At 42.5% G+C, this 27005-nt stretch overlaps 1 protein-coding gene across 4 annotated transcripts in view; it reads right to left on the reverse strand.

The window, feature by feature from the left end:
• Positions 1-27005, reverse strand: part of LOC137349219 (partitioning defective 3 homolog) — a 956485-nt gene that overhangs the window by 261413 nt on the left and 668067 nt on the right. For all 4 annotated transcript variants that reach the window (XM_068014722.1, XM_068014712.1, XM_068014729.1 and 1 more), the window contains exon 16: positions 5291-5474. In XM_068014722.1, coding sequence (XP_067870823.1) covers positions 5291-5474 — 184 coding nt within the window. The remainder of the gene's footprint in view (positions 1-5290; positions 5475-27005) is intronic.

Below are 27005 nucleotides of genomic sequence, written 5' to 3' on the forward strand. Positions count from 1 at the left end.
TGGAGAGCGAGAGGCGGGGGGGAAGGAGAGCGAGAGGCGGGGGGGAAGGAGAGCGAGAGGCGGGGGGAAAGGAGAGCGAGAGGCGGGGGGGAAGGAGAGCGAGAGGCGGGGGGGAAGGAGAGCGAGAGGCGGGGGCCAGGGGAGCGAGAGCCAGGAGAGCGAGAGGCGGGGGTGGGAGGAGAAAAATAGTCAGTCCCGCCATCCCAGGAATCAGTCTGGTAAACCTTCGCTGCACTCCCTCTATAGCAAGAACATTCTTCGTCAGATAAGGAGACCAAAACAGCACACAATATTCCAGGTGTGGTCTCACCAAGGTTCTGTATAATTGCAGCAAGACATCCCTGCTCCTGTACTCGAATCCTCCCACTATGAAGGCCAACATACCATTTGTCTTTTTCACTGCCTGTTGTACCTGCATGCTTCCCTTCAGCGACTGGTGTCCGAGAACAGACAGGTCTCGTTGCATATTCCCCTCTCTCAGTTTGTAGCCGTTCAGATAATAATCTGCCTTCCTGTTTTTGATACCAAAGTGGATAACCTCACATTTATCCACATTATATTGCAACTGCCATGCATTTGCCCATTCATTCAACTTGTCCAAATCACCCTGAAGCGCCTCTGCATCCTCCTCAAAACTCACCCTCCAACCAGTTTTGTGTCATCTGCAACGGGGGAGAGAGTGTGAGTCGGCGGGGGGTGGGGGGGTGAAAGAGAGAAAGAGAGGGGGGCGGGGCTGGGGAAGAGAGAGAGAGGGGGCGGGGGGGGAAGAGAGAAAGAGAGAGAGAGGAGGCGGGGGGGGGGGGGGAGAAGAGAGAAAGAGAGAGAGAGGGGGCGGGGGGGAAGAAAGAGAGAGAGAGAGAGAGAGACGGGGTGGGGGGGTAGAAAGAGAGAGGGGGCGGGGGGGAAGAGAGATAGAGAGGGGGCGGGGGGAAAGAGAGATAGAGAGGGGGTGGGGGGGAAGAGAGAGAGAGAGGGGGCAGGGGGAAGAGAGAGAGAGAGGGGGCAGGGGGGAAGAGGGAGAGAGGGGGCGGGGGGTGGAAGAGGGAGAGAGGGGGCGGGGGGTGGAAGAGGGAGAGAGGGGGCGGGGGGTGGAAGAGGGAGAGAGGGGGCGGGGGGTGGAAGAGGGAGAGAGGGGGCGGGGGGTGGAAGAGGGAGAGAGGGGGCGGGGGGTGGAAGAGGGAGAGAGGGGGCGGGGGGTGGAAGAGGGAGAGAGGGGGCGGGGGGGTGGAAGAGGGAGAGAGGGGGCGGGGGATGGAAGAGGGAGAGAGGGGGCAGTGGGGGGGGAAGAGGGAGAGAGGGGGCAGTGGGGGGGGGAAGAGGGAGAGAGGGGGCAGTGAGGGGGGAAGAGGGAAAGAGGGGGCAGTGGGGGGGGAAGAGGGAAAGAGGGGGCAGTGGGGGGGGAAGAGGGAGAGAGGGGGCGGGGGAGACAGGGGGCGAGACACAGAGCGGGGAGAGCGAGACACAGAGCGGGGAGAGCGAGACACAGAGCGGGGAGAGCGAGACACAGAGCGGGGAGAGCGAGACACAGAGCGGGGAGAGCGAGTCAGAGTTTGGTGAGAGAGAGAGAGAGACACGGAGGGGGAAGAAGAGGAAGTGGTGGGGAAAAAGAGACACACAGAGTGTGGGGTGAGGGGAGAGAGAGATCAAGATCTCTCCTGATAGATGGACATTTATCTAGAATATTCTGCATCACTCCATGAAGTGTGCGGGCAGAGATTGATTACTAATGCAAGCAAAAAGAATGCCCGGTTTGTCACTAAATCAGTTTTCAATATAGTGACCAAGAAAGTAAGTCAATAAATTAGTCTTCTCATTTAAAGCTTCTTCACAAAAATGCATATTTGTTGTTGTTTTGACAGTAGATAAATTTTTAATGCCTTATCTTTCTGGAATTTGCTCACCAGCCCCCTATGTAGAACAAAAATTGTGATGTGGCCTCCCATGCAAAAAAGTTGCACACCCCCATTATAAAAGTTCATCAAAACTTCTTTGCTTTTGTACTCTATCTCTCTGTTTATTTTGCCCAGAATCCCATCTGCCTTTTTAACTACTTTCAGAACTTGCCCTGCCACTTACAATGAGTTGTGCACATCTACCCCCAAGTCTCTCTGTCCTGCACCCCCTTTAGAATTGTACCCTTTAGCTTACAATGAATGCCTCTCCTCGTTCTTGCTACCAAAATGCATCATTTGACACTTCCTTGCAATAAATTTCATCTGCCACGTGCCACCCATTCCACCAGCCTATGTCCTCCTCAAGTCCACCACTATCCTCCTCACAGTTCACAATACTTCCAAGTTTTGACCACTTTCTTCTTCTTGATATATTCAAATTTAATTAATCCTCAGCCTCGCTCTTGAATTGCAAAATAATTCTGACCAAGGACCTACTGTTAACTTATGAAGGCTTCTATCTCCTCTTCAAATTCAAAACAGATGTCACTCTTGTTTGTATAACCCTTTGTCCAAATTCACATGATTATTCCCACACTTGGTGGTAAAATCCTACCACTTACCATTTCATTATCATCATACCCTCCATTAATGGCAGGAAATTAAAAACAAAGCAGTTTTCCTAGGAATCCTTAGCACAACATTAGGCTTTCATCAGACTTTGGACCATCCTGCACTTTCAACTCTCTGCTAAATAATTATTTTTTTTTAAAGTCATAGATTTTCAAGACCAGCTCTATAAAAAGATCAGTGTAATACTGACCAACACATAGCAGACGATTCCAAATCCAATTCCCAATCTGTGTTGAGTTAACTTATCTCAGCCAGGGCAGCAGTTGAGACACTTCAATTGACCTCAACATTCTAAAGAAAGAAGGCAGGCAGAGTTGGGGAGGCAGGGATGGGGGGCAGAGGGGAGCAGAATCTGCTGCAGTTCATGCTCCCGATCACTCCAGTTACATGTGCTGTAAAATCTGCATTTATGGTGTCAGATGAAGCTAATTTGTTCTTTAGTGAGTTGACATGCCTCTGTGAATGTAGCAGAGCTGAAGTGTTTGAAAAAATCATCCCCAAGCCACGATACAAGCGCACAGCCTATAATGAGATCTGTCAGTACCGACACAGAAAAAAAAACGGTTTCCTATCTCACAGAAGGTTCTTGAGAAATGAAAATAATTGCAAACCCTGTGAAGCTTTTCATCTTCCAGCTTGAAGATACAATTTGTGCATTATGTATATAACAATTTGACTATTACAGCAGAGGGTCAGACACCAATGTTTCACCTCAGTTGTACAAATACAACCTGGTCAGATCAAATGACCATTCTGCACACCAAAGAATGCCAGCAATATTACAGCATAATTGGTTAAAGCCATAAAAAGTAAATATGCCTTTTTCTCATTTGAATTACTGATGAATGGAGTTTCATCTGAACTTCAGAGCTTTGAACTCTTCACAACCAATGAGTATGGCGTATGAAATGATTGTGGATGAAACAAAATTAATGCTATCAAGAGTTGATGATGTTATTCAGACTCCAAGTAATCATTTTAGGTATTCTTGATGTTCACCCATTTTCTCTAACAATACATTCCCCTTCCCATTGCAGATCCTTGCTCTTGTGGCTAAAGGTAGATAACAGTTTTAAGCCAGACATTATGAGTTGAAAAAAGCTATGGGACAACTCTGATGTTAATTAGCCCTCATCTACTGGGTACAGTGTAGCAAATCAGGAAGTCAGGAGAGGAGAACACCTATTCAGTCACATCAGTGCGCTGTGTTGGCACAACCTACTAGGCCTTTTATAGGCATTTGCGAGATATTAAAAACTGTTTTCAGAAATTAATAAATTTAAAATCATGCACACAAATCATAATATTTGTAGGTGATTTACATATTGTTCAGGGACACAGCAAGTGGTAAAGACCTGGAACTCGCTGCCCACAAGGGAGCTGGAAGTGGAGACAATCAATGATTTCAAAAGGAAATTGGGTGGGCACTTGAAGGGAAGTGGGATTGACTGAATTGCTCCACAGAGAGCCAACATGGACTCAATGGGCCAAATGGCCTTCTTCCATGCTGTCAATGACTCTGACTCCATGAATTGTCCAAAGGGAAATTAACTCATCTCTCTGCCTTAGACATTTCATGATATACACCTCAACTGCATATATAATTGCTTGGAAAACTTAATGGACATGGTTACAACAGAACAAAGGCACAATGCTGTCTAGTCATATTAGTTGTAAAGTCTACAGATATCTGCAGAGACATTTTCAAGCTGACTGTTTATTTGCACAAAATCCCACAGCTTTATGTACTGAAATCTATAATAATTAAGAAATTATGAAGAAAAACATGTGGCATAAAACCCTTTCCAAATCAGGCCTACCAAATCATATTTTAATTTAACAAAATTAGGGCGGCACAGTGGTTAGCACTGCAGCCTCACAGCTGCAGGGACCCGGGTTCGATTCTGGGTACTGCCTGTGTGGAGTTTGCAAGTTCTCCCTGTGTCTGCGTGGGTTTTCTCCGGGTGCTCCGGTTTCCTCCCACAAGCCAAAAGACTTGCAGGTTGGTAGGTAAATTGGCCATTATAAATTGTCACTAGTATAGGTAGGTGGTAGGGAAATATAGGGACAGGTGGGGATGTTTGGTAGGAATATGGGATTAGTGTAGGATTAGTATAAATGGGTGGTTGATGGTCGGCACAGACTCGGTGGGCCGAAGGGCCTGTTTCAGTGCTGTATCACTAATCTAATCTAATCTAATCTCATCACGGATGGGCTCCGGGTTAACATAGTAGTAAAACCTTACAGACTAAAAGGTTCTTGGATTCAATCCATGATCTGTGCTGATTCAGCTAATCTTGGTGGCATGGAGGGGTGGTGGCAATAATTACCCACAGCACCCCCGAAACAAAAGTGAGGAGCTGAGGGGGAAGGGAAACAAATAACAACAAAAAAAGCTCAAGTTAGGAGTTTGCCCTTCTGATTGCTATCAAGTGGCCTCGGCTGGAATGTGCACGTGGAGACCAGCATTGGGCAGAATGGATTCAGCTCTGATACTTTCATGTTGGGAACAAAATGGCCAACGTTCAGAACCAATAGCTGCTGAGGACCATGGAATGGCACAGCAGCACATCCACACCTGTTTGAAGAAAAAAAAAAAGGAAAGGGGCGATGTGCGTGGGAGTGAGATGGATGGTGGTCGGAAAGAGAAGTATTACAGAGCGCCATTGTTAAAATATCACCAGCTTTTCATAATACATCAGTGAGAACAGCTTGAAGAAACGGCATTAAAAAAGACTAAGACTCTACTGAAACCGTACTCTTACCCATCTATTTTATCTTTATCAGGTTCTTTCACCCACAGACCAGAAGTTACAGAATTAATTTCTTGATGGTAACCAGTGGATGACTGGTTGGACAGTCGAGGAAGATTGCCAGGTGGTCTGTCATCCTCAATAATAACTATGTCGTCTTGGGTCATGTTCACCGTTGGAGACATGTGGTAGTTACCTGTTTACAGAATTTAGGGTTTAGGTTAAAAATAATGCACAAATAATGTGATGACTGACACTCATTTCATGCAGTATTATAATCGAAATTACAAAATACCTTTAAAAGCACAAATGTTTCACTTTCAATCCACTCTTCATTCTTGTTACATGTTTCAGATGTTACAAAACCCTATGCCCAAGTTAAAGATCAGAATGAACATTACTAATTTTACTGCTGAATCCCATTTGTTCACATGAATAAAGAAACATGTTTTCCTTCACTGAATGAATTTATAATTATCTTGCTCAGCTTGAAAACATTAATGCATTCATGAAAGGAAGGATGCGCTCATTCCGGACCATTCTTTTTGATCTTGCCTATGCTACTGGGAGAGCTGTGGAACAGCAGTAGGAACACCTCTCCAGAGGGAAGGAAAGGAATAACAAGCAAACTAAAAAGGGGATGAAGAGAAGACAAGCAGTCAACCCAAACCACTGCCAAATACCTCAACACCTGGCTCAACAGCAGCACAGTCAGAGACCCAGAAGCAGGTTGTTTGCACACCTGTCTTCTTGGCTGGGAAATGGTGTGTCGCTATGGAGAGGGGGGAGGGGGTGCAGAAAGAGGAGGAAACAAAAGAAAATAGCTGACTGGATATGCAGTAGAGGTGTTTTTCTTTTACAAGGAATATAAATGCTTAATGTGTCCAGCAGTTAAGAAAGAGTATAAACTCCACCTACGGTCCTCAGCTTCTCTTTGGTATATTTAATACCTACGATTTTTTTTTGAATCACACTGTTAGTACATCACAACTCAAAAGATCAACTTCACCAGCCTTACAGTGGAAGGCATGGCAGTAAGAGCATCATGTCCCTCTGGGTAAAATGTATCACTACACAGAAATGAGTTAAGACTGCAGGAGGGAGAATGTGGAACCTCAGAACTTTATGCCAACACTTTTTGAAAATTGACTTAACCCTCCAACCTTTCAGAATATTTAAAAAATGAAAAAAATGGTAAGTTTATTTTGCAAATTATTAGTGGTCACAATTTAATCTCAACAGGATTGCTACTTTCACATATTTAAAAGAAAAATCAAACACTAGGGAATATTTAAATATAATGAACAAAACAAAACAAAGTCTTGAACTGCATGTAGCTGACTTTTAAAAGTTTTGAGTTACAATATTCAGAATGAACCATTTTTTTTTGTTTCTATGGGCAAATGAGACGAAAGCCCTGTAGTTACCATGGTTTTGTTGGCTTTCACTGAATGAGAAAGTGCTGGTTGAAGTCTTCAGCAAACAGACCAACAGGTATTACAATATGTTAATGAACAATGGACGCCTATTTGACTGTAGTGTAAATTATTTTGTTTAGATCATGAAAACCATACAGATAAGTTTAAAAAAACTTGCTACGATCAAATTATGCAGTTGGATTCAATGATAAGAAAATTATGGTAGAAGAATCAGCTTTCAACAGATAAAATCACACTTTTTCAGCCCTGACTGCCTGTGTAACTTAAAATTAACCAATGGACTAAATAACTAACATGCACAGTAAAACCCTTTCTCTCTCTTTCCTCCTGCCAACAAAGTATGGTTAAAGAAATAACTTGTCAAAATGTAATGTTGAAATTAAACACGAATCAGGTTTTCTTTTGGTCGTACTAGTCTCTTGGAAATGCCAAATGACTCTCATTTCATTTCCTCACCAAACATCTGTCACCTTTAACCTTTTGGGTACAAAGGAGATTCCTCTTTGGGTAATTCTCAGTCCCTGTCCTAGTACTGAAGTGCAATATTCATACCATCTCAGGGGAATGGATCATATCATGGAGAATCTCTTCCAGTGATGAGTTTAAATCTCTGTTCTCCCCTGCTGTGTTAAGATTGATTGCCTGTAAAAAGCAGGTAGTATTCTGTATACAACTCCAGTGTACCTGCTTAATACATAATACATCAAAATTAAAAGGCAGTTGATTCACATATTTCTGAAAATGTTAGATTTTATTCAGGTATTCTGCTTGTAAATGGCCTACTTCATGTGCCTAACTAGTTTTTAACTGTCTTTAGAAGCAAATCAGTGGGTGAGGGTGGGGAGGAGGGCAGTGGAGGAGTGAATTAAAGAGGATCATTTTTCCAGTATTTGCTCCAAACTTTCAAAATTTTAATGGTTCACAGACTGATAATCTAAAGTAGATGCTCAAGTCTGCAGTGACTGAGTAAAATTGGCTGATATCTACTGATGTGTGGCTACAATGACACAAGGGCCCCCACCTGAGTAGATGCATCTTGGACATGTAACATTACAATGGCATATCCTTGGAGTCCAATGCCTGAAAGCCCCCTTGGTTAATAATACAATCTACTGGCTTGTTACTACCACGACCAATTGGTTTTTACTGTACAGAGCTTCCAGATTATATTCAGCCAAAACAACTAACAGCTGAAATGAAGGGATAGCCTTTCATAGAATCACATAAATTTGCAGTACAGAAGGAGGCCATTCGACCCATTGTACCCATGACAGCTGAAAACAGCTATCCAGCCTAATCCTTCTTTCCAGCTCTTGGTCTGTAGCCTTGTAAGTTACAACATTTAAGTGCATATCAAAGTGTTTCTTAAATGTGTTGAGGGCTTCTGCCTCTACCACTCTTTGAGGCAGTGAATTCTGGACCCCCATATCTTCTGGGTGAAAAAAAATTCTCAACTCCCCTTTCTCAATTTTTTTTTAATACATCAGAGACATTGCATCAAAACTGCAGAAACCTATATTTTTGTGGGGGGGTGTAGGAAAACAAATTTAGTACAAAAACAAATGATAGTAAGTAGTGCCAACTCGATAAAGTTAAATGAATGTTTCTCCGGAAGTTGCTACTTCAATTTCCATAGACAATTGGAGCAACATGGGAGCTGGTTACTTTCTGCTGTCTCTGCCAAGAATGATGCTTGGTATCGAAAAGAGGGATAAAAATCTGGATACCCAATATAAAAATGTCTTAAAGCAGGTTTCAACTTGAATTTTCTTTTGAGCACATGTCCAAATATTTGTCTTTGATGCTCAAATAAAAATAAGCATTAGGAATTTCAACTTTTTCCACAACTGTGGGGTTCTAAAGTAGCTTTCCTTTTAGAGTGTCATTTAAGGACAGTGGTGTTATGTGTATATGCAGGATAGTGAGAGGAAATGCCATCTGAATCCTGGGATTTAACTCCTTGAGTCACGTCTGGCCACCGTGAGAAAACTTGCTCTTGGCATGAGCGATTTCAAAGTGAAGGAGTTCGGATAATCCTGCCTTGCAATGGTATTCCACATGAATCTATTTTCTGACACTAAAAGGGAGCAGTGCTATTTTATGGTGTCACATCAGGTAGCTGCAAGGGGGAAGCAAATGCTACAAGAATCAGTTGCTTGTCAACACTGTCCTGGTGCTAAGGGAATGCAGACAACTACGAATGCCAAGCCATGCGCAAAAGTACAGTTTCTCAGATTTTCCCCATCCTCTAGTGACAATTTGAGTAGTTATTCTGAGTACATGGCAGAGAAAACATGAATAATTAAGTTTACAAGGGCAACAATTTATTTGTTGCATAAATTTATCAAGATTGAAATAATTAAAAAGTCAATAGTCACAGATTTTTGTTTTCTCCTAGTTGGGTTGATTTTGTTCAATCATGTTTGTTTATTACTAAGTCCACTTTATAGATATTTCTGCAGCTTAATTTGTGAGTTTCTGTTTCCTTACAAAGTACAAACAGATTATGACTTCATTATCACTGTCACAGAACATTGCCAGTTATCAAGTATTGCTTAAGCATTTTTTTTGAACAAGAAGCTGTGTCGACAACCACAGAGCCCACAGTTGGAATACAATTTTGGCAGCTCCAGGCTTTTCCCTACATGCACAGAGAGGTGCAGTTAAATGGAAAATAATTGTCACCATGACCTCTCCCCTCCCTAGCTCTAACCTCCTCCAGCCCTACAACCCTTTGAGATCTCTACATGCCTTCAATTCTGGCCTCTTGAACATCCCTGATTTTCTTCACTTCACCAGTGGCCATGCTTTCAGCTGCCTGGAGCCTAAGCTCTGGAATTTGCTCCCTAAACTGTGCTTTTCTACCTCTCTCCTCCTTTAAAAGACTCCTTAAAACTTAACTGTCATCTGTCCTCAGTGTCAAATTTTGTTTGATAATCGTTCCTGTGAAACACCTCGGGATGTTTTACTCGAGTAAGTGCACTACATAACTGTATGTTGTTGTTGTTTCTTGAAGCTATATTTAGCCAAAATATAACCATGTTTTACTGGAAGCCATTCAGAGTTGGATCTTCTGAAAATGGTGATATCTCACTTGACTCCAAACTATCCCAGCCTACATTATGAAATAAATCAAATTACGGTATGACTTTTTAGTTAATACACGTCTAGGGGAGGGAGAGAAGGAAATTAGAGGGCACTCAGAGAAAGTGAATCCCTTCTCGCAAAACACAATGGCGTTTGAAACATCAAGCAGTTTCAATACAGAAACTATTCATTTATTAAAGCTTGCAGTGACCAGGATTCAGGATGCAAGTCCACCCTTGGTCATTGTTTTATGAAAAACAATTGAGAAAATGGTTGCTAACACCATTGAAAGGCTATACTTCAGCAGTCATTTTTTCCCCTACATAACTGGAAATCTTAGCTCAACTGTTTAACCAAAAAGAACACTTAAGCTATTTACTAAAATGTTACAAAAAAAAAGCCTTTGAGTTTTGGGCAAAACATTTGAGATGTTTCCTACATTACAACAGTGACTACACTTCAAAAGTATTTCATTAGCTGTAAAACGCTTGAAGACGTCCAGTAGTTGTGAAAAGTGCTACATAAATGCAAGTCTTTCTTTTCTTTTCAAACAAATTCTTTCCGACATAGCTATGCAAGCATTCATTAAATCCATTGATGTGGGATTGCTTAAGGAATGTACTGTTACGCAACGGTATTTGCATCTCACATCTGAAGAGCAGTACTTTTGCCATATGACTATTGTCATAAGACATCGATAAACTTAATATTTATGAATCGTATAAACTTGAAAAATGAGCAGGGAACAATAAACTCCCTCACCCTTCCATTTCATCAACCCATAATTTTCTACTGTGAAACAATGGGATCCTTTCACATATATACATGCTGTTAACCACATATGCGTCTATGTATCCATAAACACCAACTAATTTTATTGAGTTTAAAAATGACATACATTTTCCCAATTACAAACAACTGGGTTTTTGTTTAGAATTTCTAAAAAGCATTCTATTCCTAATCTGTCCCAAATTAGAGGGGGAATCTTAAACAAGGTCTCTCTCCTGGTCTTATCCAGTGATTTCCACTGAAAAGTGAATATAGTAACAAGATCATGTTCTGCCATGATGCAACCTCCTGCCCTCACCTCCCCACACCATGGGTAAAGAAGCCTTCCAATGTCACTAATCCAAAAATGTAAATGCTTTGCATTTAACAGAGAATAACTCCAAGCTTTTAAATGAGCTTTGGTTTCTGAGTTACCTGATAAGTAGTTTCAGATAACCTTGCTCAAAGGCAGAATTTCGTTCTGGTTTTCTGCACCCGCAAAACCTCATTGACAAGCAACCATTCTGCAATATTTCAAACAAAGATGTTCTTAAATACCATTTTAGTGCAGCTGGATTCTGATCAATACATTACCTGTTTGGCATGTAAAGTTATGCTCACTGAAGATTCCTACACACAGATGAAATATAGCAGACTTGTACAATATCATCTGTTGAACCATTCATTCAGAAATTCAATCTCAAGAGCACTTAAGGATATTTAACACCAAAAAACAATTACGTTTCTCAAATGAGGCTACTGCCTTCAGTTGAAGTCGAGCAATGACTCCATTTAGTTCACTGAACATCAAACTAATAATGAAAACAGGTGAATCACGAAGAATCAACTTACACTAATATTCAAGGCACTACACACAAGCAGCAGATTTTTAAAATTTATTCATGGGATGGAATCATCGCTGGCAGGGCCAGCATTTATTGGCCATCCCTAATAGCTGTTGAGAAGATGGTGGTGAGCTGTTTTCTTGAACCGCTGCAGTCCATGTGGTGTAGGTACACTAACAGTGCTATTAGGGAGCAAGTTCCAGGATTTTGACCTAGTGACAGTGAAGGAACGGCGATATAGTTCAAAGTCAGGATGATGTGCGGCTTGAAGGGGAACTTGCAAGTGGTGGTGTTACCATGCAGCTGCTGCCCTTGTCCTTCTAGGTGGCAGAGATTGCGGGTTTGTGTAGAGATTGGGTAGACATTATGCATCCACGAGGTGGAGGACTACATGGATATCACGTTTATGGAGGTGGTCACACCGCAGGTTAGAAGTATGCAGGCAGATAGGGAATGGGTGACCACTAGGCAGTCGAAGAGAACCAGGCAGGAAGTGCAGGAGTCCCCTGAGATGATCTCACTCACTAATCAGTTTTCCATTTTGGATACTGGTGAGGGTGATGGCTCCTCAGAGGAGTGCAGTCAGAGCCAGGTTTGTGGCACCACAGGTGGCTCAGCTGCAAAGAAGGGGGAGGAAGAGGAATGGAAGAGCTGTAGTGGTAGAGGATTCATTAGTTAGGGGAACAGACAGGCGTTTCTGTGGCAATAAGCATAACTCCAGGACGGTGTGTTGCCTCCCTGCTGCCAGGGTCAAGGATATCGCGGAGCAGCTGCAGGACATTCTTCTGGGGGACGATGACCAGCCAGAAGTCATGGTCCACATCAGTGCAAATGACAGGTAAGAAGCGGATGAGGTCCTGAAAGCTGATTTTAGGGAGCTAGGAAGGAGATTAAAAAGTAGGACCTCAAAAGCAGTAATCTCAGGATTACTCCAGTCACTCGTACAAGTGAGCATAAGAAGAGGAGAATTTAGCGATTGAGCACGTGACTGGAGAACTGGTGTAGGTGGGAGGGCATCAGATTTCTCAGACATTGGCTAGCATTTTACCCGAGGCAGACAGGTTCGGCCACCGACTGAAAAGTCAGTGGCCAACCATCTTCCACCTCGCCTGGGGATCTGACCCGTATTTTGCAAGTCCCTGGGTCTCAAGTGGCAAGAGGCGGGATTTCCACTCACTTGAGGTAGGACGACCCACCTCATTGAGTTGCCGGCCAGAGGGCTGGCAGCTCTTAGTCCTAGCAGCGTCACAAAGAGTGGTGGCCATGCTGGGACTGCAGTCCAGCATGAAAAGAAGATGCCTGCGAGCTGGGAAGGTAGGTGAGTTTTGGTTGCCTCGCCAGGGGTAATCGGTCCGGGGAAGAGGAGCGTGTTGGGTCTTGGGGGTGGTTGGGGTAGCAGGGGCAGCCCCCCATCGGGCACAGGGTGCCTGAACATGAGGACCACCACGTGACGCTGAGAAGCCGCCCGGTTTCATTCGGCGGCTTCTCCCGGCTCCAGGAGCCCCTTTGCTGGGCATAAAATCCGGGTGGAGGCAGGCGAAGACCCTTAGGAGGCCACTTAAGGGCCTTGGTTAGCCTGGGGCAGGTGGGCCATTTTTCGCCACTGCTGCCCTACGAGTAGGGAAGGTCTCCAGGTGCCTCTCATCCATTTTACACCACCCCCCGGCTCGTCAGGGTGCCATAGAATTCCGACCTTTCAGACCGGTTCTGGGGCAGGTGGGACCTGTACAAGATGGACGGGTTGCATCTTAGCAGGACTGGGACAAATATCCTCACACGGAGATTTGCTAGTGCTGTTGGGGAGGGTTTAAACTAAATTGCCAGGGGGATGGGAACCTGAGAAGGAGCTCAGACTGGAGGGAAGCAAAGCTGGCAACTAGTCTGGGATGTGGGAACCAGCAGCAAGTACTAGAGAGGAACATCACGATGCGTAGAATACTGCGGGAAACAGATAGCACAAGAGTAGGGAATAGTATATTATTAGATGGGGTCAGAGTAAGGGAGAAAGTAATAAAGTCTGAATCAGGGTTAATGTGCATGTATGTGAATGCACGGAGTGTGGTTAATAAGACTGGTGAGATACAGGCGCAGATTGCCATGTGGAAATATGATGTGGCTATAACAGAGACCTGGATCAAAGAAGGGTGTTAGATATTCCTGGATACAAGTATTCAGGAAAGATAGGAAAGGGAAAAAAGGGGGACGGATGGCAGTATTAATTAAGGAGTGCTGGAGAAAAAGGATGTCTTAGAGGGGTCAAGGACAGAATCAATTTGGCTGGAGCTAAGGAACAGAAAAGGTGCAGTTACATTGCTCGGTGTTGTCTATAGGCCACCAGCTAGTGGGAAGGACATGGAGGAACAAATTTGCAAGGAAATTACAGAAAGGTGCAAAAATTATAGGGTAGTTATAATGGGGGACTTTAATTATCCAAACATGGGCTGGGATTGTAGTAGCAGAAAAGGCAGTGAGGGGCAAGAGTTCCTAGAGTATGTGCAGGAGGTCAAAGAGGTAGGTTTTAAGGAGCATCTTTATGGAAAAAAGAGGGGCAGAGATACACAGAGAGTTAGGGAGGGACTTCTGGAGCTTAGGGCCCAGGCAGCTGAAGATATGGCCTCCACTGGTAGAGCAATTAAAATTGGAGATGGTCGAGAAGCTAGAATTAGAGTATTGTAGATATCTCGGAGGATTTTAGAGCTGGAGGAGATTATGGAGATAGAAAGGGGTGAGACTATGGAGAATTTGAAAACAAGGATGAGAATTTTAAAAATCAAGGTGTTGCTTAACCGGGAGCCAAAGTAGGTCAGTGAGCACAAGGGTGGTGGGTGAACGGGACTTGGTGCATGTAAGGACATATGCAGCAGAGTTTTGGATAACCTCAGGTTTAGGAGGGTAGAATATGGGAGGCTGGCCAGGAGTGCATTGGAATAGTCAAGGCTAGAAGCAATAAAGGCATGGCTGAGGGTTACAACAGCAGATGAGCTGAGGCAGGGGTGGAGTCGGAGTATACCAAATGTTGATAACAATGCTGCACCAGGACATGAAACAAGGGAACAGCTGGGAGAAGGTGAAAAGAAAAAGGAGTCAGAAAGTGTAATCTGGAGGCAGGGAGTCAGGTTGAGTGATCACTGATACTGAAAGTAACCAATTTCTTCTGAAATGTGAGAAATTAACTGAGACTCAGTCTTTGCAGGTGGTTTCTGAAGGAACAAGTGAATCAGAATCATAGAAATTACACAACAGAAGCTGCCATTGAGTACATCACTTCTGAAATAGAGTGAGCGCTTCAATTGGTGCGATATTCCCTAATTTAATTACCTTGCCTTCTCCAACTCTGACACCGCAACTTTTTTATATTATTCCTTTCCAAATATTCATCCAATTTAGTTTTAAATATTATAGTATGCCTCAATAATAATTCCAGGCTCCAGAGACCCCAATGAAAACATTCTTCTCACTTCATCCTCCTAATAATGATCCTCTCTTGTTACTGATTAGACAACCAATGGGCATTCTGTCTCTCGAAATTCCTTCCCTCATTCTAAAGACCTCAAAGAGAATTAAGAATTTAGAAGATATTTTTTCATGTTGCAGGTTATTAGAACACAGACTGGTTTATTGCTTGTGGACATCGAAGCAGAGACTACAACATAATATGAAAGGGAACACAGAAGAAGGCCATTTAGCCCCTAAAGCCTGTTTTATTGTTCAACGAGACCGCAGCTGATCTGCAACCTAACACCATATAGCCCGTTTCTGCCCCACATCCCTTAACATCTTTGTTAACAATATCTATCAATCTCAGATTTAAAATTAAGAACTGATCTAGTGTCAATTGTTGTTTGCAGAAGAGAGTTCCAAACTTCTGCCATCCTTTGTGTGTGGAATGGTTTCCTAATTTCACTCTTGAAAGGTCTGGCTCTAATTTTAGACTATGCCCCACCTTCCCAGTTCTAAACACTCCAACCAGTAGAATAATTTCTATCTACCCTACTTGTTATAGGAACATAATTGCTTACAATATTTGAAAAGCAAGAATAAACAGGATTACTGGGGAGAAAAACAGGAAAATAAGCTTAGAGTAGACAGCTCCAGTTGAAGAGCTTGCACTGGCACAGGCACTATGGCCAAATGGTCTCCTGCTGTGCTGTAATTGCTATGGTTCCAAGTGGTTTTGTAAACTGGACTCCTGTATGTGGAAAGCAGTTTAGTTTACTCATGTTCCATATGGTGGGAAGTGGTTCAGTACAAGGGTGTTTTATGCTAAAATAGGCCCACATTAGGATGTATTTATATTCACAATGGGGCACCAGGACAGCATTACCAAAGCGAAGACCCCTGACCTCCAATCAGTGTTTTTCTCACTTTCTATCAGCCAATTTAACACGAATGAGCCTGTTGCCGATTGGAGGCTTTAAGTTCCGCAACACCTTCCAAATTATGTTGTACATAGTGGAGCACTGCGTGCCTACTGCCAATGTCACTCCTCCTTTGCTGTGTATGTTGAAAATATCGCTCAGCAAAAAAATTCTACAATCTGCTACTTTAGAAAAACTTGTGAAATTCTTCCATTCCATATAATGATGTACTTTGCTGATTACCCTCTCCCACAGGTTTCTTTTGTTCATCTCTTAGAAAGTGTAAGATGTGTTCATTTGTCTTCCTAACATCCCTCATCATTCCTGTCACTTTTTATAATTACGTATTGCACATGCCATTCATTGTGCAAGTTAACTTGGGAGCTAGAAACATTCTTCACTGCGTAGACATTTAAAATACACCACTGCCTGCACATATTGGACTGAATTTTACAGCCCATCCCGATGTCAGGAGGGGGTCGGAAAATGCCTCCGGGAGAGGTCCGCCCGGCCCCCCATCGCTCAGGGACGGGAGCCAAATTTACCTATTTAAAAAATGCAAATGAAGGAATTAATGACTTACCTACTCCCGTCATCTGTTCCACACCGATATTGCTGCCAGTGGCTGGCACTCCTGTGCCTTCAGATCTCCGTCCGGAAATCTGAGGCATAACACTGGTGGGGAGGGAGGAGCAGGCAAGTATTTCAGTGCGGGAGGCGGGGGGAGTGGGGTTAAACTCTTCCGATTGGTGTAGAGGATGGTGGGAAGAGATAAAGGTAAAGTTTGTGAACAGTGTGGTGGGGGGGGGGGGGGGGGGGTGATGATCAGGTGCACAAGCTACGTATTTTGGGGGGGGGGGGTGGAATGGCAAAGATTTTTTCAACACATATCCCTTTAAAAATTTAAATAGCAACATAGGGCTCGAGGTCCTTTAAAAATAGGTTTGGAGCCTGCGCAGTGGCGTCATCCGGGGGAGGGCGGTCCGTCCCAGCCATTTAAATGAGCAGCCGCATTTAATATTGCGGCAGCTCCGTGACGCCATTTTTGAAGTTCGGCACCGAAATCGGCGACGAGCTTATAAAATCCAGTACCCTGTCTTCTTCCAGTCCAGTTGCCACAACACAAGAGCTGAGATTCTTCCTGCTGCAAGAGATAATCAGCATCTCTTCAGCAGTAAATACTCAAATGATATAAAATGAAATGGCTGCCCCATCCGCCCCAACACCCCGCCCCAGAAGTTTCACTGGAATGTTTAAAATGATGAATTGAATTAAACGTCCACTCTATGTCATAACTACCTAGAGCATTATACATACAACAAGCATGCCAATAAATAACTGGTACTAGATTAGGAGATTTGTAATTTAATCAAGTTTCTGACATCATAAACCACAAGAGTAATGCTGTTTACCAATGTCTGTAGAATGTGGAAATGGATTATAGCCTTGTAACATAGTTATATAGTAACAGTTTCAGACAGAAGACAACCTTTGGTTCTTCAAGCCCATCTATTACAATACTCCATATATTTCTAATAAACTTGAATCCCATTTGTTGACAAGAATCTGTCCTTGATCCCCATTAAGATTAGTTGTTCCATCACCTGTGCTGCTAATCTGCTCCATGTAATTATCATTCGTTTAGTAAAAAAAAATCCTCTTCTGATTCCTATTTTCTTTTGCTGTCCTTAATTTGTCAAAATGATCTCCTTGCACTTAACTTCTGCTCATGGCCCAAAACACTCGGTTGATCCAATTTGTCCAGACCTTTCACAATTTAAAAGACTTCTGTTATATCCCTTTCAGTCTTCTTTATACAAGAGGAAAAAAAAGCCAAGGCAAAGTCAACCTTTCCTCCTATGCCATTCCTTTAAGTTATGGAACCAATCATGCAGTTCTTCTCTGACCATTGCTGTTTACAGGGTATATAAATGATTTGGACCTGGGTATAGAAGCAAAGCTATTAAACTTTTCAGAAAACACCAAGTTGGGGAGGGCAGTTCAAATAATAGAGGTCATGCAAACTAAATGCAAAAGGACTTAGACAGCAGGTTGGGACCAACCTCCTCAAATTATTTTAGAAAGTGACAGCCCAAGTGGACTGTGGTTAAGTCCTATGGCATGCCTACGCTTCCATAAATTTCACATGGGAACCTATTAATTAAACTTAAAGCTGTGGGAATTCAGGGTAAACCTTGGGAACGGATCAGAAATTGTCTGAAAGCTGGCAAACCATGAGCACTCTTATCAGGAGTTAAGACGAAGGCAAATGTTGTTTGAAAACGCTCCTGTAAAGTAGTTTGGGGTGCTTTACGATGTTAAAGATGCTATATAAATGCAAGTTGCTGTTGTTGACTGGGGTACCAAAGGGCTCAGAGCTGGCACCACCACTGTTTCCAAATACTGGCCCAGATTTTGCGGTCAGTGGCAAAGTGATTGCGATTGGCTCTGACCTTGAAGAAAGATGCTCACAAAGATAAAGCAATCCCTGTCATGTGGATTTCACCTTTCCCAAAGGTAATTTGATTCTGGCGCTAACTGCAGGTGATCTCCGCCAACCAGAAATATTGATGTCATCAAGCAGGTTGAACAGCCAATCCCAATGAAAAATTCTCTCACACAGCAAACCAGTAAGTAAATTGCACCGATTATCCTTTTCAATCATTTTACAAAGAGTGAAATAAAGATTTGGACATCACCCCTCCCACTGCTGACCCTGTGGATTCTGCTCACAGATCAGTTCTCACCACCCCTCACTGCACCTCCCTCTCGAACGTCAGTTCACTTGTGAACAAGGCCCTTGCCATCCATGAACTTTGTGTGGATAACTGCATCAACATCATGGCCTTAACGGAAACCTGGCTGAGAGGTGATGACACCTTGCCACTTAATGAAGCCTCCCCACCTGGTTACATCTTGCCCCGTCAAGACCATCGCAGCTTCTGTATCCATCCCTGGAAAAAAAAGACCCCTCAATTCACTTACAGCTGCGTTTTCAAAATCTCCACTATCTTGTTTTTGGCCCTCTGTTTGCTGCAACATCTCTGCAGCTACTAATTTGCTCAACCACAACCTCTCCTCCACCTTTGATGCCCTAGTCCCCAATAAAAAGATCAGTCTATCTCTCAACCTGGCTGTTCCCTCTGGTACGGCCCTCATCTCCACTCTTTCAAATTCCAGGGAAGTAGACTTGAATGGATATGGCAGACAACTAGTTTAGACATCCACCACCAGATCTGGCTGGACCATTTAAAACACAATCGGTCCTGCACATCTACTAAAATTGCTCACTATTCCAGGATCATCCTGAATTGCAATGATAACCCCTGGCTTCTTTTCTCTAGTGCAAACCATCTTCTTAACCCCTTCTCTCATTCATCTTCAGCTCCAACGATAGGTGCAAGGAGCTCATGGACTTCTTTGCCACTAAGATCGAGACCATCGGATCAGCTGCCTCTGCCACGTCCCTCCCTTCCACTTGCCACCTGGCCAAACTTCCTATAATTCTCCCCCACTGCCTTAGCCCTGAACTCGCATCTTTAGTTTCTCTCCTATCTCCCCTCATGCTCTCTCTGAGGTCACCTTGTCCATGAGACCCACCTCCTGTTCCCTCGATCCTATTCCCACTAAACCACTGATCACCCAACTTCCCCTCCTGCTCCCCATGTTAACCGATATTGTAAATGGTTCTCTCTCTTCAGGTGATGTCCCTCTCTCCTTTTAATCTGCCGTCATCACTCCTCCCCTCAAAATAACAACTCATGACCCCACTGCCCTTGCAAACTACTGTCCTATCTCCAACCTCCCTTTCCTCTCCAAAGTCCTTGAATGTGTTGTCACCTCCCAAATCATTCCCATCTTTTCCAGAACTCCAATTCTGAATTCCTCCAATCAGGTTTCTGCCTCTGCCACTTTACCAAAACAGCCCTTATCAAAGTCACAAATGAAATCCGATGTGAGCGTGACAAAGGTAAACTTTTCCTCCTTGTCCTTCTCAACCTGTCTGCAGCCTTAGACACGGTTGACCACGTCATCCTCCTCGAATGCCTCGCCACTGTTATCCAGTTGGGTGGGAGAGCTTTCACCAGGTTCCATACTTAACTATCTAATCGTAGCCAGAGAATCACTTGCAATGGCTTCTCTTCCTGCTCCCACACTGACCACGAGTGTTCCTCAAGGATGTATCCTTGACCCTCTCCTATTTCTTATCTACATGCTGCCCCTTCGGTGACATCATCCGAAATCACATGTATGCTGACGACACCCGACTTCACCTCAGCACCACTTTTCTCGACTCCTCCACTGTTGTTAAATGATCAGACTGCTTATCTGACATCCAGTACTGGATAAGCAGAAATTTCCTCAAATTAAAGATCGGGAAGAGTTATGCCATGACTTCTCGGTCCCCGCTCTAAACTCCATTCCCTAGCTGCTGATTCTATCCTCTCTCCCTGGTAACAGTCTGAGATTAAGCCAGTCTGTTCATAAATCTGGTGTCACATTTGACCCTGAGATGAGCTTCCAATCTCATATTCATGCCATCACTAGGACTGTCACATTGTCCCATTTTGCCCCTGTCTCAGCTCATCTGCTGCTGAAACCCTCATTCATGCCTTTGTTACCTCTAGACTTGACTATTCCAATGCACTCCTGGCTGGTCTCCCACATTCTACCCTCCATAAAATTGAGGTCATCCAGAACTCTGCTGCCCATGTCTTAACTCACACCAAGTTCCAGTTCCCCTATCAATCCTGTGCTCACTGACCTACATAAGCTCCCAGTCACGCAATGTCTTGATGTTAAATTCTCATCATTGTTTTCAAATCCCTCCATGGCCTTGTCCCTCCCTACCTCTGTAATCTCAAGCCCCACAGCCCTCCAAGATATCTGCGCTCCTCTAATTCTGGCCTCTTGTGCATCCCAGATTTTAATCGCTCCGCCATTGATGGACGTCCCTTCAGTTGCCTAGGCCCCAAGCTTTGGAATACCCTCCCTACACCTCGCCTTCCTCCTTTAAGACACTCCTTAAAACCTACCTCTTTGTCCAAGCTTTTGGTCATCTGATGTAATATCTCCTTTTGTGGTTAAGGATCATACATTGTTTTATAATACTCCTGCGAAGCGCCTTGGGATGTTTTATTACATTAAAGGTGCTATATAAATATGAGATGTTGTCATTGTTGACATGCACATGGGATTAAGGCAGAAGTTGAAGTATATTAAACAAACTTCGAAAAAATAATTATATTGAAAACCTATGGAATTTATCATAATGGAGAAACTTAACATTTCACAAATATAAAAATAATTTTTCACAGTCAGAAAAGTTGTTTAGCAGTAATTACAAACTTAGTACATCATTTAAAACCCAGTTATACCTCATTCGACAAGGGGCAAAATTTTCACAGTTCTTTTTACAGTGAGATGAATAGCGTAAAAATGAGTGCGCATGTCAGTATAAAAGTGATTTCAAAAATCTCCAGGGACTTTAAAAGCAGACTCTGCAGAGGAATGGGGTATTTCTGCATCAAAGCTCTGGGTTGCTGCATTGAACTGCGCATGTGCAGACACCAGAAGTTGCTGTCAGTTTCACAGCTGCACTGCAATGACAACATACCTTGACAGTTTCACTGTCAGTACAACTGCAAAATTCGGGCCAATGACTTGCATTCAAAACTCTGTGAAGAATGATCAAACTCGTGACGATGATAAAAACTTTGTTAGGGGGTAGCGGAATCGGAAAATGCAGCTCAGAAATTACAGAATTAGGTAAAATATCTGCTATTACTATACCCACTTAGATGACACTTAATGTAGACAAGTGTAAAATACTGCTTATGAAAGAAAACTGAGTGACACATGTACTCGTGAATGGTGCTAAAATAGTTTAGGATGAGGTTGAATGAGACCTAGTAATACCAATAATCTGCCCAATGTAGAGGAGCCATGAATAAAGCAAATAGAATGTTGAGCTCCAGCAGCCGAAATAACCCAATGCATGTCAAGGGACTTCTGATCAAACTGTATACCATTCTAGTCAGCCCACACCTCCAGTATTGCGCCCAGTTCTGGTTGTTCAGATATAAAGGAGACATTAAAGTTCTCGAGGCAACATAGAGAAAAGCCACAAGATTGATCCATAGCATGAAAGCTCTGAGCCACCTCCAGGGTTGAGGAATGATCTGCCCTTGCTACCCCTTCCTGTTCCTCTGACATAATCCACAGAGGCTAGCTGCCACATGTACTCTGATGATACTCAATTCTACATCTCCACCAACACTACCTCTGTCCTATCCTGTCTGGAATAAACTGTAATTTTCAACAGCTAAACACTGACAAGACCAAAGCCCCCCACAACAGAATTTACATCCTTGCCATCGACTCAAAGCCCCTCCCTGGTCACTGTCTCAAGCTGAACAAGACTGTTGGCAACCTTGGCATCCAATTCAACCCTGGGCTGAGCTTCTGATCATGTCCTCTGCTACTTCCAACTCAATAACATTATCAGCTTCCACCCCTACCTCAGCCCATTTGTCACCAAAGCCCTCGTACATGACTTTGTCCCCAATGTTAGTTCATCTTCCACCCTCCATAAACTTCAGCTCATCAATAACTCTGCTCTCTGCATCTTATCCAACATTGGGTCCCTCTCACCCATCACCCTTGTCCTTAATGACCTATGTTTGCACCTGGTCTCTCAATCCCTCAAATATAAAATCATCCTCACGTTTACATCCCGCCATTGCACAGTCCTAAAGAGTGTACAGGGACAGAGAGATCTGGCAGTTCGTATGCATACATCTTTGAAGGTGGCAGGACATATTGAGAGAATAGTTAGCAAAGCAAATGGGGGTACTGTGTTCAGTTCTGGTCACCATACTTCAGGAAAGATGTGAGGGTCCTTGAGAGGGTGCAGATGAGTTTTACCAGAATGGTTCCAGGGATGAGGGAGTTTAGCTACAAGTTTAGGCAGAGCAAAAGTGACTGAAGGGAGGTTTGACACAGGTGTACGAGATTATGACAGGTCTAGATAATGTAGACAAAGAAAAAGCTGTTCCCATTATCTGATAATACAAGGATCAGGCGCCACAAATTTAAGATTTTGAGCAAGAGATACGGGCAGATCTGAGAATGAACCTTTTTACCAGTGAGTAGTATTGACCTGGAACTCGCTGCCTACGAAGTTATTGGAAAAAGACCATCAATGATTTCAAAAGGAAATTGAAAAGCACTTATCGGAAAGAAACTCGCAGGGTTATGGGGATAGAGTGGGGGAATGGGACTGACTGGATTACTATCCATCGAGAGCTGGCTTGGACTAAATGGGGCGAATGGCCTTTCTCTGTGCCATTGAGACTCCATGGCCTCACCCTTATCCATGCAATCTTTCCCAAGTCCTTCAGCCTCCACCCTGCAACTCTCTGTACCTCCAACTCTTGACTTGCATTTACGTTCTTCTCTCTCCCGTTGACAGCCTTAGTCATGCTAGGCTTCAAGTTTTGGAATTCCCACTCAAAACCCCTCTGTATCTCCACCTTCTCCTCTTCTTTCAAAACCCATATCTTTCACCAAGCTTTTGATCACCACTCCTAATAACTAATACCTTAATTTTTTTGACCAAGTCTCTGTGAAACGCAGAACTTTTTCTGCATTGAAGTTATTATATGAATGCAAGAACTCTCTGATGTTGATATTTAAGCAAAGAAATAAGCTGAACCCCAAAAGTACGTTTGAAATTGCCACATACTCGAGAAGTAGGAAATACACATTCTAGTTTAGAAGAGGGAAGGTGCGCAGACTGTTGTTAAATTTAACTACTTTATGCATAGGATATTGAACATGTAGAATAGATTAACCAGAGAGGTATTGAAAAGGCAAGTGGATGAAGGTAGTAGTTTTTGGACCTGACTAAATGGACTGCTTAGTCTTTTCCAATCATGTATTTGCCTATTCTTGCATTGGCAAGTGGTAACAACTGTGTCCCCCAAGAATCACTCTGTATACAAATGACCTGCACTTGAGGTTTACAGATGAAATTAAGCTAAGAGGAATAGTGAATTGTGAAGAGGATAACAGAAAATTGCAAAAGGAAAGAGATAGATTAAACAAGTCAGCAGAACAATAACAGATGCAGTTTAGCAAACAAAATGTGAGGTGGTAACACATTTGATGTAAGAATGGCAGAAGTGTAAATTGGGATCTATATTTGTGAGGGTAGATGGCAGATAAACAAATAGGTTATGGCTTAGGAACATAAGTCACGAAAAGCAAATTTTCAGGTACAGAAAGGTTAATGGAATGCTGGGCTTCACTACAAAAGATATAGATAATGAAAGTAAGGAATTATTACTTCAGTTCTGCAATTTGGCCAACTTAATCTGAATGTTGCATATAGTTTTTGATATCCAATGTTAAGAAAGATATAGTCCACACTTAAGTATGATTATGAGACTGGGTAAACTTGTTATATTACCTGGAGATAAGGAGGCTAAGTGCATCTGTACACAAGGATGCCATAGAAATACTGTTCTAACATTAACACACTGGAAACATTGACAATTTTTCCAGAAGCAATTGTTTGTTTACACATTTTAGAAGAACATGCTTGATAGGATTAGATAAAAAGGACTGAGAGGAGGCTCATGTGGAGCATAAATGCTGGCATAGACCAGTTGGGCCAAATGGCCAGTTTCTGTGCTGTAAATTCTATGTCTATCCTCTGCATGAATGATTGCATCCCTATTTATTGGGACAAAATTAAATCTGATTCCTTAAAGATACTAGTAGCCAATAACCTAGCAAACATATCGCTGGGACAATTCTCCAAAATTTGTGCTTACTTTAAATAATAACTGGGTGAATTAGTCATTAAGTATTCTGAGAATGTGCAGAAGCAATTACTGTTACACCTGCATATTTGAAGACAATTGCTCCACGTTCACTGTAATTACAGTGATCTTTTTATGCTAATGTTTATTCTCTTATTATTCTTTTGCGGTAATGATTTTTTTAAAAAAAGAACTGACAGGATTAAGGATTCTGTTCAGCTCCTGTTTCTGTGCCTTTTCTTTGTTGGTTAAAATTTGATAATGTAGTAATTACTTGTCTCACACAACCAGGACAATATTATCTTTGTCCTTTAAAAATACTCAATCAAAATCTTTTCTTTAATAAATGGGTTTGTCTCTATTTTAGGGATTACAAATTCATATCCAGCTAATTAAAACTGTTGCTTAAAATACTGCTAGCTCTTAAAAATGGAACTAACTTGAGCTGAAAAAAATATAACTAACATCAAATGCACATTAGCTGCAATATCTGCAGGTTTTGGATCATAGAATATAGGCAATTACATTGGTTGCCTGCAAATTCTACAAAATAAAGCGGTTAAATACACGATTTCAAGTTTTGATTTGAGGAAAACAGTTGAATCTTTGGACTATGAGTTCCCATTTCACAGCTCAGATTGTTCTGTAAAGAATCCAACGTTCACAACTAAATCATGACAAGAAACAAAATTAATAAATGTACTGTCTGTTCCTAGTTTCAAACCAATCTCTAAACCTGCTCCTGAACAAAATAAAACCAATTGTTCACATCACTGGCTAGGGATGAACTTAGTGTCCAACAGCTAACCTTTCAAGTGAAACTAAAAATATTCATACATTTCTTTATCATAAATACGACACACATCTTAAACAAAAGTCTTGCAAAACTGTGCACCAATTGCATACAAAAAGCTGCATGAGATATTGGGACAAGAGTTTCCATAAGAACATAAAAATAGGATCAAGAATAGGCTGTTCAGCCCTTCAAGCCTGTTCCGCCATTCAATAGGATCATGGCTGAACTTCTATCTCAACTCCACCTCTCTGCACTGTCCATGTATCCCTTAATTCCTTCAGTATCCAAAAATCCATCTATCTCTGTCTTGAATACACTCAATGACTGAGCAACCAAACCACTTAGTTCATGAACACAAATAATTCAAAATCGGAGCTCTCACCTGCCTTTGTGCAATTAGTTACAGGGAGCATTCGTATATCTCAGGATAGTCAGTGACAGCAAACACTCAAACACCAGAGAGTTTAGTTAGACAGCTCTCACACACCAGAGTGGTGAGTTACAAGAACCTCTTATATCCACTGCAGTGGTCTGTTACTGAGACGTGATGACAGGTCCCCAGCCTGACCACTTTGTTTGACAGTAGATTGTGGTACAGAAAAGAAGAAAATGATTATAACACAAAGAAATAGCCTTGCAAAATATCTTTGTTTGATTACCCTGGCAGCATGGAACACTGTCCTTACATCGCTGGGCCCACAATTTGAGCCCATTCCAGGCTGCTGAAGTCAATTAATTCTTTGCTTGTCAGATTTAAGGGTACTGGGTGAAAGAAATTCAACCAACCACTTGCCCTTTCTTAATGAGTCCAAATTCACAAAAGCTGCCCAGAATAAATATCTGAGGGTTGGAACTAAGAGTGTATTGAAAGATGACCAGAAAATATGAATAGACAGCCAATTCAAAAACTGATAGGTTCTACTTCGATAAGTAAAATATCGATGTGTAACTGTCCTGTAAATAGACTGAATGCAGTTGAAGTCTGATTTCCTTTTTATCACTGCGATAGCTAGAACAATTTATCTACCTGTCAGTTTCACACAGTTTATGCAAAGGTTTATCTATAGAAATGGAAACTGTCACAGCAAATTATAAAAGAAAATAACTGTGCATTGCAGCACAAAGACAACATTTCCTTTTCCAATGTCAGTTTAAGGTAATCATTTATTGTGAGCAGTTTGCAGTCAAACAAGAAAAGAAAATGATTTAGACTAGAGAGAAAATGTTAATTTAATTCTAGGTGAAGCCATTTTTGAGATGGAGAATAAAGGAGCCAACAGCACTAAATGCCACTATCCCATTCCCCTTTCACATGGGTAATATAATTTGGAAATATCAATACTGGCAAAAGCGAGAATAGCCTTTTATTCATATATAAGGAGCAAGAGGGTAACTAGAGAAAGGATTGGCCCACTCAAGGACAAAGGAGGAAAGTTATGCGTGGAGTCAGAGAAAATGGGTGAGATTCTAAACGAGTACTTTGCATCGGTATTCACCGAGGAGAGGGACATGACGGATGTTTAGGTTAGGGACAGATGTTTGATTACTCTAGGTCAAGTCGGCATAAGGAGGGAGGAAGTGTTGGGTATTCTAAAAGGCATTAAGG

This window comes from Heterodontus francisci, chromosome 2 (assembly GCF_036365525.1).
Source record: "Heterodontus francisci isolate sHetFra1 chromosome 2, sHetFra1.hap1, whole genome shotgun sequence".
Classification (NCBI taxonomy): Eukaryota; Metazoa; Chordata; class Chondrichthyes; order Heterodontiformes; family Heterodontidae; genus Heterodontus; species Heterodontus francisci.